Source organism: Durotheca rogersii (genome assembly GCF_024521655.1).
Source record: "Durotheca rogersii strain YMJ 92031201 chromosome Unknown GGS23scaffold_13, whole genome shotgun sequence".
Taxonomy (NCBI): Eukaryota; Fungi; Ascomycota; class Sordariomycetes; order Xylariales; family Xylariaceae; genus Durotheca; species Durotheca rogersii.
Window position 1 is genome coordinate 635,037 of NW_026251244.1, and position 13,726 is coordinate 648,762.

Sequence of the window (13,726 nt, forward strand, 5' to 3'; positions counted from 1 at the left end):
GATGCGTATAGGTTAGGTACCTCAGGTACTTGCTCTAGAGGTACCTAGGTAGGTATAATATGCGTTCAATTACCTATACTAATTGCCCGGGCAAGACATACGTAGTACCTAGTAAGATTTGCTCTCCGTAACGAAAATGAATAATAATATTACCACATTCTTCAACGTAGCGAGTTTTCGCATTATGCCCGTGGTGGTGGGTTGCCTGGACTGTCCATGGGCACGCTTGGAATCGCTTTCTCTCTCCTTCTCATACACGTGTACGTACATGGACAAGGTGTAGATGTTGGCTAGCAATACCGGGTCGATCTTATCGCCATGCGTCGTTCATCCGGTCCTTGAAAATTGCAATAAGCAGAAACGGAGTCCTGTTCTGAATTTAGAACAGCTATTACGCAGAACGCCCCGGGCTAACAAATCCCGCTGAGTATTGTGAGGCGGATTCACTACTGGATATCGTCATATAGGTACACTGACTAGGCCTTTAGCAGGCTCTTTAGTTTCCTCATTACCTTAGGTAGTTGCACATATCACCGGAGGGAAGAAGGGGGAGAGATGGGGAGAGAAAGGGGCAGGGGAGAAACGAGCAAGAAACCAAGGTCAGTATGGCAAGTTGTTGCGGCTAGCAGGCTGTATTTTCCCTAATGCGAGTACATACCCGTAACCAACTTTTTACTTCCCTGTATATATAAATTCGTATGTAGGTGTGGGCGTCAAGATACGGGTATTCATACATACATACGTCAATACATGTACGTAGATCCACATCCTACCTTAGGTACCTACATTACCGCCGCGTACGGGATGAAGGGGGTCGTGCATTGAACATCCCATCTTCTCCTCGCTTTCATCCCAACTATGCACACATGCATGTATCTATTCTGCCTACCTACAGATAAGTGCAGGTCTGGCGGTCTGACCTGAGTTGAAGGACTACGGTAGAGGGGGTTACCTGGTCTTTTCCCACCTTGCGACGAGTGGACTGTGTTTCCTACGCAGTTGGCCCGTTTACACAGTTTACCGTCTCCCCATCCGCTGCCCACTTCGTTCCCCAGATTTTTTTGTTTATAAAAAAAAACCCCCCCCAGACGATACGCAATCTGTCCATCCATTATCCGTCATCCCCTTCACTTCCCAAGCTACCATTATAAATACCATCAATATTAATGCATGAAAACGTAACCCACTTTGAGAGCGCCTACAAGGAAAAAAGTACACGCCTAGGCGGTGCAGACACACATATGTATGTATTTTGGCCGTCACCTTGCAAATTCCAACCCCTGCCAGCCAGGGCAGGAATCCCAGAACGGGCTTCCCGTTCGCCCACGGACGGACGATCACTACGACGTTTGTCTTCATGCTCGCCGCCGTGTTAAACCATCCCTCCCCAGCACCGCCGTCACAACCAGGGGTCGCAGTCGTAAGCAGTGGGGCCTCTGTTTCGCATGGCCTCTGTGTACCTGTGAACTACCTAAATATGCCGAATGTACCGCATGTGTGTGTATGCATTAGGTGGGAGTTGCAGGTATACACAATATCTAAGGTGAGTATTCGCTTGTATTCGTTACCTGCCTACCTCCACCTCGGTATGGGAAAGGAGGAGGTCGAGTGCATGTGTTCCGCCTGGCGCCAACTTGTTCGGAGAGATTACCTGAATTACGTCAATCCTGGGAACCGCGTGAGGAGCACTCTTCTCTTCTCACGCCCTCGCTGTGTATCTAGTTATGGCCTACATGCCATAACTGACGCATTGCTTCGCTCGGTGATACCGCCAGCAGCGTTTATGTCTCACCTCTCAACACAGAAACGCCGCCCATATCAACATAAATAATACTCCCCTTGGCGGAGAGACATATTACTCCTCGACAGTGTCTGGCGATTATTGGTGCCAATATTGATGTCAGCGGGACATCCAGCCAAGAGTTCGCAGGAGGGTCCCTCCCCCCCTCTTCTTGCTCGATCTACCCAGCCCGAAGCCGCGGGCGGGTGACGGGGCCCTTGGGCATATCTACCGCACACCCGTGGGGAATCGCGCAGGAAATGACTTACTGTACACACTGCGACTGATCTCGCCTTTCTCGTCTTCCCTAGGTTTGCGGACGGGGTTTTTCTCTTTTTCGTCCAAAGAAAAAAGAGAAACAAATCGAGGAATCAAGCAGGAACTCGTGACTCTTTCACCCGAATGCCACTATTGATAACGATCGCAATGATTTGACTCGGTCAGAGGGAGGTTATTGCGGCCATCCTTCTAGAGCTTCTAGAACCGTCGCGGCTCTACTTACCTCGGGGCGTTGATTAAACAATATCTCGATTCTCGTCCTCTTCGCCCACCCCGCTGCGACCCGAGCGTCGAGAAGGGCCCTTCGGTATAGCGCTGGATCGCGGGTTGGGGTTGGGTTTACCGCTCTTCCACCAAGACACAGGCCCCGAGCGTCTTGGCACCTGCAGCATTATCGATGATGTCGGGAGCTCCCCACGCTTATAAGCCCGTCGCAATGTGCCCAATAGAACTGCCTTAATTGCCGACGAGCCGTCACGATAGCTAGCCTCCCGCCGTGGCATGGGCGTATGTAGTACCTAGTATCGACAACCCGCCGTGGTACTTGGTCCATTCTGCCTGCCGTGATGCCGTGATGCCGACCCAGGCTATTCCTACGTACATGGTGATGTGCGAGAGAAGTTAGGAGCCCAGACAAGGACACGTCAGTGGACCAGCCAGCACGAGCAACTGCTCAGCCAAGAGCCAAGCCAGTCGAGCTCTCGAAGCCAGCCATTCTCGATAGGCCAGCATCCAGCGTTGGCCAAATAAGCTTCTGACGCCGCAGCGCGAGGAGAGACTATCGCGAATCTGGTATCCGGATGACCCTCCCTGCGGGCTGGTGTGTGTGGTTGCACGACTGCTCGACCCCCGGAGAGACGGTTAGGACGGCTTCCGGCCTTCCTGGAGCTGTTTCTGTTCTCGCGGAAAAGAGGGCTGATTGCGTATCCCCCGACCTTCTTGTTGCGGTAGTGGGGGATGCCGAGCCCCACGGTAGCACCAAGACCATAGTGTGCAGGAGACGGCATCGTCGCCTGTCGTTGTCACCGCCGACCAGCCGATAGATAACCCGCGTGGTTGACCGAAGCAAAGACCCCTACGAAATTCCCCCAGGTGGGAGGTAAGGAGGGAACAGGAGTTCTACCAGACGACCGTGACACGTTCCACATGTTATTCCTTTATTAGTAGCGTCACCAGGCGTAGACGGAGGCTCGAACGCCGTTTCGCAACTCTCTCACCATTACCAAACGTGAAAGGATCACCAAGAATTGCCCCGAGATTTGGCGGGGGTAAGCGCTGCCATTGGGCTCGTCAACCGAGACGACAGTGGGCACACAGTACTGGGGAAAAATCCTCCTCGGGGGTTCTTCACGCACGCCACACATGAGTATCCTCGAGGTCAACGCAGCCAAGATAAAAAGCTTGCGAGATGGCGAGATCTGCAGTGAAGACGGCACCGCTGTGGATGCCGATCTCACTCGCTGATAGATACCCCGGTCGATTTCCGTGTCTTGAAGAGAAAAGATATGCATACATACATCGATCACCACGAGTAGGATCCTTTCCCCCCTAGAGACGCCTGACGAGGGAAGGGAAAAAAATAAAAATAAAAAGGGGTCTCGATACTGATCATCAGGCAACTACATACTCAACCGTTTCGAGATGCCTACCGACACGTCCTTCTCATCCGCCTTGGGTCTCTCCTGGCCAACTAACTACCTAGGTATGTATCCCTTATCTCGAGAAGTCGATCCTGTCCGGCCATCAGTCATTGCCCTGCGCGATGGCGGAGGCTCTTACTCCATCTCATCCCCTTTCATCTCATCCCCTCATCCCCTGGTGTCCTCTCATCCCATCCTGATGCTCATCATCTCTCCCCCGCCGAAAAAAAAAGAGAGAATGGAATTCGGACCTTCTGTACGCACTGATTTGCGATCTGTGAAGGATCTACTCGCTACCAAGTTATCTAGCGTCCATCCAACTCCCTATCTCTCTTTCTTACCCTGTTTACTAAATCCCTTCGTTAGGGGGCCTCTCACCCTCGCCCGGGGGGCTTATCAAAGCAGCCATCGATGGCTGGGCGCTGCTCGAGATGTTGTCCTCCTCATCCTCCGCCCCTACCGTTCCTAAATTCGTCCGTTCCCGCCGTGCTCACTTACCCGAATCAGCCCCAGCGATCCCCGTGGCCAAGAATGCCGGCCTGCCAGCCCGCTCCCCAATCTCTTTTCTTTTCCTCCTCTCATCTGACTCCAGGCACCCGCCGAATCCATTATTCGGAAACACACCATCGCCGCCCGCTCGTAGACCGCCAGCCAACCCGGCGTTTCTTTTCCCAGTGTTTCGGCTCCATCTTTTTCTCCTCCCAGACTATTTTCGCCGCCGCGCCTCTCATCCCTTCATCCCCATCCCTTCCCGCGCCAGTTTCCGCGGGCACGCCGTCGCTCCCTACGTGCACCCCCCGTGCCCCATTCCGTCCGCGCCGACGCTGGCGTAAAGTACCCGTCGTGTATGTACCTAACGTATGTATGTAGTCGTAGTACGCGCTAGAGGTATGCAGCAGCTATGTAGATCTGACTACCGTGCCACCGTATACGAAACCATCGCGCCATTCGCTCTCGCAGGCGCCTCCGCCGCCGCCGCCGCCGCCGCCGCAAGACGCAGGGGAAATTCCGTCTCGTGTGTCCGCCCGCGCCCGCGCGCACAGCGGCGGGGAGTGAGGGGGGGGAGATCGAATCGCTCTGCTTCCCATCTTTCGTTGGCCGCCGGTGGCACACGTACACACCCACGCATGCACACCCAAGACCCGGGTGCGTCTCGTCAACGTGCTACACGCCCCCTCCCCGCCTTTCCCCCCTTTCCCTCCGCCGCGGAAGTTTTATCTTTTCTCTTCTTTCCTTTTTTTTTTTTTCAATCGCAGGGTTCCTTTTTTTTTTTGTGCATTGCGATTTCCCTTGCGTGAGGCGGCACGAGTGTGACCCGACGGATCTCGACACTTTGTCTCTGTGGCCAGCCAGGAAGGGCAGAAGAAGCGAAAGCGAACGAACGGGGGGGCAAACGAGGGGAGAGGGAGAGGGGGAGAGAGAGAGCATGTCGCACTGATGTGCTCCGGAATCCGGGCAACCCGGTCTGTACTTGAAACCGGACGACGAGCGAGCGCCAGCTCGCTGGTGTGTGTGTTGTCTCTGTCGCCGGCGCCCGCCTGCCCGCCGTTCTTCCGCGTATGAGGGGAGGAGGGCATCGGCGACACACACGCATGCGTCGCGGCGACTACACATAGGCACGTACACATGGACGTCCTCGCGAAGGACCGACGACGCACCGCGGCTCTGTGCGACGTGGTGCGCAGCCGGCGACGCAGGGGATGCAGCGCGGGCGGACGAGATAGGTAGGCAGGCGAGAGGGCGCAGCCCGGTTTATGTGAGTCGTGTGTGATCTTCTCCCGTGGCTGCAAGGACGAGGTTGGACGTGGTGGTAAGGTTCTTCTTCCTCGCGTCGCTCCGGACTCGCGCTGATGCTGTGCGATCTCCCTCCCTCCCCCCGGCCAGGGCCAGGGTTCTACGTGTGTATATGTGTGTGTACGTGTACGTATATACGTATCTGCGTAGGCTGGGTGTGCACAAGGAAGCCCGGCGGTGTGATGTGCTGTGCTCTACGAGCACACACATAATATTAGTTGTTTGCGTGGGCGGTGAACCACGGGATGAATACCTACATAGAAACACACAGTCGAACGAGCCGCGTCCCGGTCGTACGTCACGGGCTTCTCTATCTGTATGTCTACCTATCCGTTATCATTATTGCCTAGCTCGGTTTCAACCCGCTTCGTTTCGCCGAACTTCGCACGCGTCCTGCAGTCCCTCCTCATAAATGTCTGTCTCTCCGCTTCCCTCGGGCTTGGTGATAGGAAGAGGAGGTGCGTGGACGCCTCGCTGCGTCTCTCGCTGTTCCGAGCCGCTGGGCATTGCCTACCTACTTACTACTATACATGGGATAGACAGACACGACGCGACGTATCGACGGTGAACGGACGCCCAAACTTCGGGTCATGCACATAGGCCGCGCGGCTTATACCGGGAGAGGCAGGTAGGCCGCGCCGTGGTGTTGGCCTGTCGTGGGTCGATGTGACGAACGTGGTCGGACCCGTCTCGCTCGTGGGATACCATCTGGCCATTTGTATGGGGGACTTGAGAGTACGCACGTACAAGCCAGGGCCAGCCAGCCGTCCGAACCCTGGGATGCGACCTGTCATATCAACTAGAACAACCGTTCTTCGGCGGCGATGCTTGCCACTAATCAGAAGTCATCGGGGGGTGGTCCAGAGATAAGATGTCTAGCAAGTTGTGTCATCAATAATATCGGGTCAAGCCTGAGGAACCATGACAGGAAACCCGGAGAGACAAATTCGCACGTTATGCCTACATTGAGCACGCCCGGATGTATAGCCGATGGTGTAAGGCCAAACTGTATGTGTATGCCTCCGCTACCACGCTGCCCTGCACTAATACCCGACGCCGGCCTCTAGGGCCCTCATTCTCGAACCTATTTCTAGTGCCAAGAGGGGGCATGCCACCTAACACCGCTAGCATCGAGCTTGTGGCTAGCCAACGACACGAGACCGAACAGAGGGGAGCCCGAGGGCGCGACGCGTACGAGCCGAGGGGGTGAAAGGCGCAAGAAGAGGGCACGTCGAGGTTGAGCAGTTGGACGCCTCGGGTGCTTCTATATGCCACTGAGTCCGAGTGACCGTGACATAGACCCTAGGTGAGCTCTGTTGGGGGAAGCGAGTGTGTCGGCGTAGATGTAGCTCCTCGGCCAGGCACGAAGCATAGCCTGGTACAAGATCTCAACCCGTCCCGTCGCCCCGCCTAGGCCTAGAGCTGCTGGGCGGCAACGCGGGGCTCCTCCCCTAGGGGAGATCCCTCCTCCGCGCGGGGGCGTCGGCGACGCAGCGTCAAGGGCCCCGACGGCGCCGTGAACACCCACGAGAGGCCGAACTAGCGCATATGCGAGTTGCGATTGCCGAGCCAGCAAGCGAAGCCGCGCTGCAGGTGCGCCCGCCCGCCCGAGTCGCGGCCGCGAAGACGCCGCCAACGTCGCCGCGGCCCGGGTGCCGGGCCACGTCGTTCCGGGAGCTATAGCGCCTGTCCCGCCGCGGGGTGCCCCCAGCGTGCCTGCGATGCCCGGCCGTGGTCGGCGTGCCCTGCTGCTGGGGGTGGTCCTGCGTCTACCTGGACGTATCCCTGGGGAGTAGGATGCCGACGTTCTTCGCGGGTGTAGGTGAGGCCGGTATACCTATTTAGCTGGTCCCGGATAGCCAGTGGGCCGGTACGTCCGCGCGGGGACCCCGAGTCTGCCTTCGCAAACAAGAGCTCCCTCGCCGATCCTCTCCCCCCAAACTCGTCCCAGCATCTTGTCCCATCTGCCCCTTGCTGCGTCCAAGCGGCCTCTCTCTATCAACGAGGGTTTTGCGCAGGCTGCCTAGCCGGGCAGGCGACGTGGCTTTGTTGAGAACCCGTCTCGCGCGGCTCCTGAGGCCGCCATCTTGCCGGCGCCCTAACGGAGTCCTGCCTGCTACCCGTGTCCAACTTTGCCGCCTTTTCTTCTCTCCCCTCTCCCTTCCGTTTCCTCTTTGTTGTTGTTGGTGAGGCAAAGGACAGGCTTTCGGCCGAGCCACACGTCACCCATGCGGTCTCATAACCAGCGACATCCTTTCCCTTTCCCCTTTGCTGTCTCGGCGCGGGCAGGTGTTGACCCGATGCGCAGTCGTTTGGGAGTCCTGATCCGCAGCCCTGGCGATAGACAATTCTCTTTCCCAAGTGGATACCGCCCCGTTGGCATCTGATATTGAGAGAGTGGTAGCGGTAGCTTGTGTTCGTGTCTTGATTCCCGTTAGCCAGCCAAACCGCTACCTCGGCAGCATATGCTTACACGCTTCCTTCTGTCAGAACTCATCTTTGGGAGATGGGTTCATTATCAAATCAATACCCGAAAGACCCACGACCCAAGGACTTGGATATCCCCTGCAAGTAGGACGCCGACTAGGTTATACTGGAGATTTGCGTAATGCTGGACTTCGGTAAACGACCCAGATTGGGGCGTTCGGTTTTGCTGTGTTGGTTGCTGTTATGCCCACGTACTGTGAGGCCCCCATCTCGTGGGCACTGTTGTCCACGGCCCCCCTCTCCCCGAGACGGGACTGAAGAACACATCATCTATGCCCCCCCCATAAGCTGGACTTCGGGCAATCATTGTTTATCCGGCGGAATCTTGATTACCCGGGAGGGAACGAATGAATGTTTTCGCATGTGTTTACTCGTGAACGACTTGCCAAGGTCAGTGGCGGCGGCATTTGAGAGGGCGGGAGGCTGTGCGGGCGTACTTAAGGTGCTTATTATTAATAGCAAATATTATCAACCATGCAAGTCAGTTCACGTATGCCTGTATTTGTGTGCGCGGTAAAGCGAGACGGCGGCACAGGCGTTGAAGATGCTAAGCGCGGCGAGCGACTCGGGATCTGGTACTGGGGTTCCAAGGCAGGCCTCTTGGAAAACCATCCAATAGCAGCAACGCCAACGCCCAATAATCTCGCTTCTTCGAGGAAGCGAAAGAGACAAGCTGCACGAAGCTGGGGAGGTGGTGTGGATGCTCCCGCAAATCAAGGCCCGCCGCGACCCTCCCAGTGCTATTTTGGGCTCTTCGGCTCATCGACGAACCGATCTGTGCCCCTCGTGAGAATGGGGCTTGACAGGCTGGCTACTCAGCTGCTTTTTCTCTTCCGCTCCCGTCTTTTCGTTTCGAAACAAATCCCCGCTTGCACGCACACGCGCGCTGAGCACCTCGCCCTACCAGTCCCGGGGCGCTCTTGGATATTACAGCGTGCTATTATACCGTGCCCAACCTAGACAGGAATAGCTCTCCCAGTAGAGACATGTGGTGCCAATGGCCGAGTTTCTCCCTCTCTCTCCGCCGCCTGCTGTTTGTTGTTTCTATTCCAGGCGTGTGCACGCCCAAGCCCGCTCTATAACGGGTGGCGGATAGAAGTTATCCGGGGCGGAACCCCACACGGGTGCCGGCGCTTTCTTCGCAACCTTCTCTTGGTTCGGGCTGTCGAAGCCACGGGTATGCTAGGCAGATGGGGTGAATTGGGCAGCCGGGTCGGCGCAGCCCGTGAGGCGCAAGCAGAGGTGCATTGACGATTGCGCGCTGGTGACGGGCGTATGCCCAAGTGCCAACAAGCAGCAACTTAGGACTCTAAGGCGCCACTTAGAATGCTGGTAGTAGTTAACTGATGCCTCATCTCGAAGTATATTTATTAATGCCGTGCCCTGTCATCAAGGGAGGAGAGAAGCCTGCTGGGAGCACCAGAACACCACGAAGCTCATCTCATACCTGCTACTATCTTATACCAGTTGGGACAACGAGGTTGCACTCGATCATCATAAACGTCCGCCAGCCTCATTAGGAAATACCGAAACTACTTGTCCCTTCCGATTTCCAATTCTAAGCTCATCCATCTCCTATTCCATCACCATGAGGGCCGCCGCATTCTTTCCGATCCTCCTTGCCGGCATGGCTGGCATGACTTCGGCCGCTGTCCTCCCTCGCTCGGACGCCGACGACATCGCCATATATGGCAGAATCGGCATCTGCTTTTCCTACTTCGCGGACGGGAACATACAGAAGGAGCTCGCCCCGTGCTCGGTCTGGTGTCCGACGCAAAACCCTGACTCGGACCCGAACGCCGTGGGGGTATGTATCCGTTTTCCTACTCTTCTTTTCGGAGAAACCAGAAGGCTGACACTAGTTTCCTGCAGTGCAAGGGACCCGGCATCTCGCGCGAGAAGATCGACCGCAGTATCGTCTTCAAGGACGACGACGGGAAGGAGTACACGCCGGGCGAGTGCATCTGCGACCTGGAGGGCGCGAGCGTCATCCTCGCCGTCGTACTGAAGGCGCTGTCGGAGCTCGACGAGGTGCTGTGCGGCGTGGTCCTGTCGGCCATCACGACGCTCGTCGAGGTCGGCCTCAGCGCCTTGCCCGGCGGCGCCCCCGGCACGGCCGCCCGCCGCGCCGTCGAGAGCGCCAAGACCTTCGCCGAGAACGGGCTCGACGCCGCCTCTTACTTCGACAGCTGGATCGGCGCCGTCTGTGGCATCCCCAACTTCGCCTTCAACATCGACGACGTCTTCCAGGGCCTCAACAATGCCCCCGACTCCCTCGGCAGGAGCAGGGGCTGCTTCAAGAAGGGCGGTTGCTAGGCATGCTAGTTCTTTGAGGTACTTACGAGTGGGAATCGGACCTATACGCATGTCGACAATGGGATATTGCTTTGCTCGGCGCTTGGGAGGTTTGTGGGATAGGCGTGTCGGAATTCCACTCCTTTTTATTTTATATACCCTGTGGTTTGGCGTTCGGGAGCGGTTTGCTCGGGTAGACTGATATCGTGGTTCGGGGTGCATTCTGGATGGTAGGGGACCGGGCGGGTGGTGTTCATACCGGCTACCGGATACGAGCTGAACATAATGCTAATACGTATCGACATTGTTGTTTTTGGAGTTTCGAACACTCTCGTGTTGTATATCGTTGATTCCCCGTATACGTATACTACGTCAGGTTCCTCGCTCGGGTTAGAGGATGTGTACCCCCGAGTACCGATATCTCCCAAAGATATGTAGATATCAGGTATTTTGAACATAACAGGTGTATGATCCTTGCCATCTGCTGTTCGTCCCCCACAAGCATAAAGTTACGCTGGTTTATGACCCCCGCGCTGCGTAATATTGCGAAACGCTTTTCTTTAAACGTTCAGATGTTTGGTGGCACACTCATTAATTACGGCCTTTCCTGACTGAATATAAGAAGTTTGGTATTGCTAAAGAGACTTGATGAGCTTGGAACTTGAATAAATCTTGGGTTTACACACGGTGAACACAGTATATATAGGTGCTGAAGAGCGCAGAAGATTAAGACTATCTTAGAAGGACCCCCCCAGTATTGTCTTGCACGGCAGTGTTCCTCGTTAATGGAGTTTGTTGGTTCATCTCGCAACCTACTTGTCTCAAGCGGCCTTCTGGATGCTCGCTTAGTTAGTTAGCACGGCCTCAGTTGGGCTGAGCTTCCCACGTAACCCTTTCGGGTTACAACCGGCACTTGTCTCTAAGCGGCATAATATAAGCTTATGCCGGCTACCCTGCTTATAGCATCGTATCAGGGCGGCTGCGTGGTCGTGAAAAGGCTGCAATATCATTTAAGCTATTAGCACGTCGATGAAGGCGTATAGTTAAGTTGGGCAATTAAGTATGCTGCATCGAGCAGTGCTTCGAGGCTGTGCTTGTAAATGTATTTCTATTCTTCTATTACTACAGTTGTTGGCTCTTACATCTGTTGACGCATGGCGGAGGCAGCGGCGGCGACGGCTGCGACGGTCTCTTGGCGCGTTTTGCTTTCTTTCCCGGCCTTGTCACTTCCGGCCGCTCTCTAGTGGCTCACTCTCCGCTCTCTATCGGAGCACCGGACTCCATACTGTGGCTACCTTCAAAGAAAATGGGGCTCACCACGGACTCGGAAGCTACCGCGGCCCTGCTCTGAAGCCACCGTCACTATTCTGCGCTTCCCTTCGACTAATGTATCCCTGTCGGGGAGAGCGCCAGCACGAACCCGCGGAGGTACTATATCCAGGGGGCAGCGGAGTATAAAGGAAGCCGTGAGACTCACCACACCTTTTAGTTATGAGGGAATATCTATATAAGGTATAGTGCCTCTGTTTTCATCCTAAGAATCGGACTTGGATGCCTTGACTTGCGATGTTATAAACCCGTTCTTATTTCCCGTCTTACTGAGAATAAGCCGCCACTTTACCCCGTCCCTCCTTTTCGGAGTAATATGACCATAGATCGTCTTTCTAGCCCACATACTGGCTCGGGGAGACCTGGGGTGGTGTATTTATAACCCGAAATCCAAGCCATGATTATCGGGTCAGTGTGGCGACGTAGCGTAGAGGAGGCCATATATTAGGCCTACGTACGGCCTGAATTAGGGAGTGGGGATGTGTGAATTTTCTTCGTGGTGTGTTGGTCTATTGATTCTTATGTCCCATCGTGCCATGTTCATCGCGGAGCTGCAGATAAATCGATACGTGTGTCTATGAAAGGGCACGTGTAATATGCCCGTCCACACACCATTTCCGGAGCTGCATACTCCGGTTCGCTATTCCCAGAGGGATCTAATAGCCGCCTCCCGTCTTTTCCACAACCTGGTTGCCTTCAGGATTTCCTCCCACGGGTATGCCGCTTGAGCCGCGGGTCCCAGGGGATGCCGGGTTCCCCCGGTTACTTCTGCAGGCTGCGATATTATGAAGTGTTTCCCTTCCCCCGACGCTGCGGTCCAGTAACTTCTCCTGTTGGCATGCGTCAAGTTGCCGGTGGCTGCATCTTGCCACTGGAGGAGCCCATGCGGGGTGGCTCTCTTGGAGGAAGCGAGGTGCCTACAGACCTCCGGGTGGTGTCCATTTCCATGTCGTGTGTTCCAACACTCCTGATGACATCGTGTCCGCATTTCGACATGTCGACATCTAGATTCCCTTCTGGCCCGGCTAGGCTATGGCGCCTTCGACCAGGCCGCCACCCAAGTCCCAAAGATGAGGCTCCCCACGTTGTTATTGTCTCGGAGTTTTATTGTCTCCGATATCTCCTCACCTGTATCAGACCCATTTGACGCCGAATTCCGAGCGCCAGGAAGACCTTGGGATCGTAGGGCGAGACTCTGTGACGGCCCCCAGAGGGTGGCCCGTATGATCGGTCGACTACCGATGTGTCGCCGAGAGTGGTTGTGCTTGCTAATGCCAAGAGCCGTACCCATCCGCGCGCTGGCGACCTGGTTTGAGCAGATCTGCTTCTACCCAAATGAATCTATGCGTTACCTGCCTGTACTGGCCCTATCCCTTTATTTCGTATCGGTAACGCCAAGCCTTTTACTTGTGGCCCGTCTGGTCACACTACCAAGCCCTCTACCTCATCTTTCCAAGACAGACGTCTGCTGAGAGGCATCTGCCTTCCGTTCCGGGTCGTTGCGGCGTTGGATTAATGTAAAGAATGCCTTGATAACCTAGGTGGTGGGTTTGAACCTCGGGGAGCCAAGGGTAAGCTTGCCGTGTCTCTGCGGACTTGCGGCCCCCGCCCCCCTCCCCCCTTCCACCCCCCCTTTCGTTGTTGGTAGCGGGAGCGGTTATCGACATTGACGGCCCCCGTCGGTAGACTCGAGCTGAGGAGGCTGCGCTAGCGTCTACTAGACACAGTGAGGATACCCAACAGCGAGATCTAGAATGCAACGTAAAGGATTTGCCCGGACGCGCCCCCGACATTGGTGGAATTGTTGCGCTTGCCATCTGTACTACCGCCTGGACTCGTTGAAGTGGAGCGTTCGTAAGACGACGTGATATCACGCCAGAATTACCCGTCTTCTTTAAGATTAGAATCCAGGTGCGGCTACCAATGGTTGCGTGGGCGGGCGAGCTGTTGGGGCTCTGGCAGCTCCTCGTGTAGAGCTGCATGATCCTGTATTGTGCGCGTATTTCGCATCTACCGTGGCTCTATTCCCGCCTAGCATCTGATCGTCCAATCCGGACGTGAAGACGCGGTTGTCGGCGAGTATTTCCCGCTCGTTTATTTTGCTGGCAAATCACATGTATGT

At 55.6% G+C, this 13,726-nt stretch overlaps 1 protein-coding gene across 1 annotated transcript; it reads left to right on the forward strand.

Annotated features, from left to right (window-relative positions):
* The first annotated feature begins 9,213 nt into the window (after window positions 1–9,213).
* Window positions 9,214–10,809, forward strand: GGS23DRAFT_100165 (uncharacterized protein). The gene is made up of 3 exons (XM_051510928.1): window positions 9,214–9,315; window positions 9,375–9,787; window positions 9,853–10,809. The coding sequence occupies exons 2-3, from the start codon at window positions 9,569–9,571 to the stop codon at window positions 10,294–10,296; spliced, it is 663 nt and encodes a 220-aa protein (XP_051371146.1). The 5' UTR covers window positions 9,214–9,315; window positions 9,375–9,568; the 3' UTR covers window positions 10,297–10,809.
* The last annotated feature ends 2,917 nt before the right edge of the window (window positions 10,810–13,726 follow it).

Coding starts and splice junctions, on each gene's coding strand:
- GGS23DRAFT_100165 (XM_051510928.1), top strand. CDS start 9,569: ATGAGGGCCGCCGCATTCTTTCCGATCCTCCTTGCCGGCATGGCTGGC. Junction 9,788..9,852: donor CGGACCCGAACGCCGTGGGG/GTATGTATCCGT, acceptor AGTTTCCTGCAG/TGCAAGGGACCCGGCATCTC.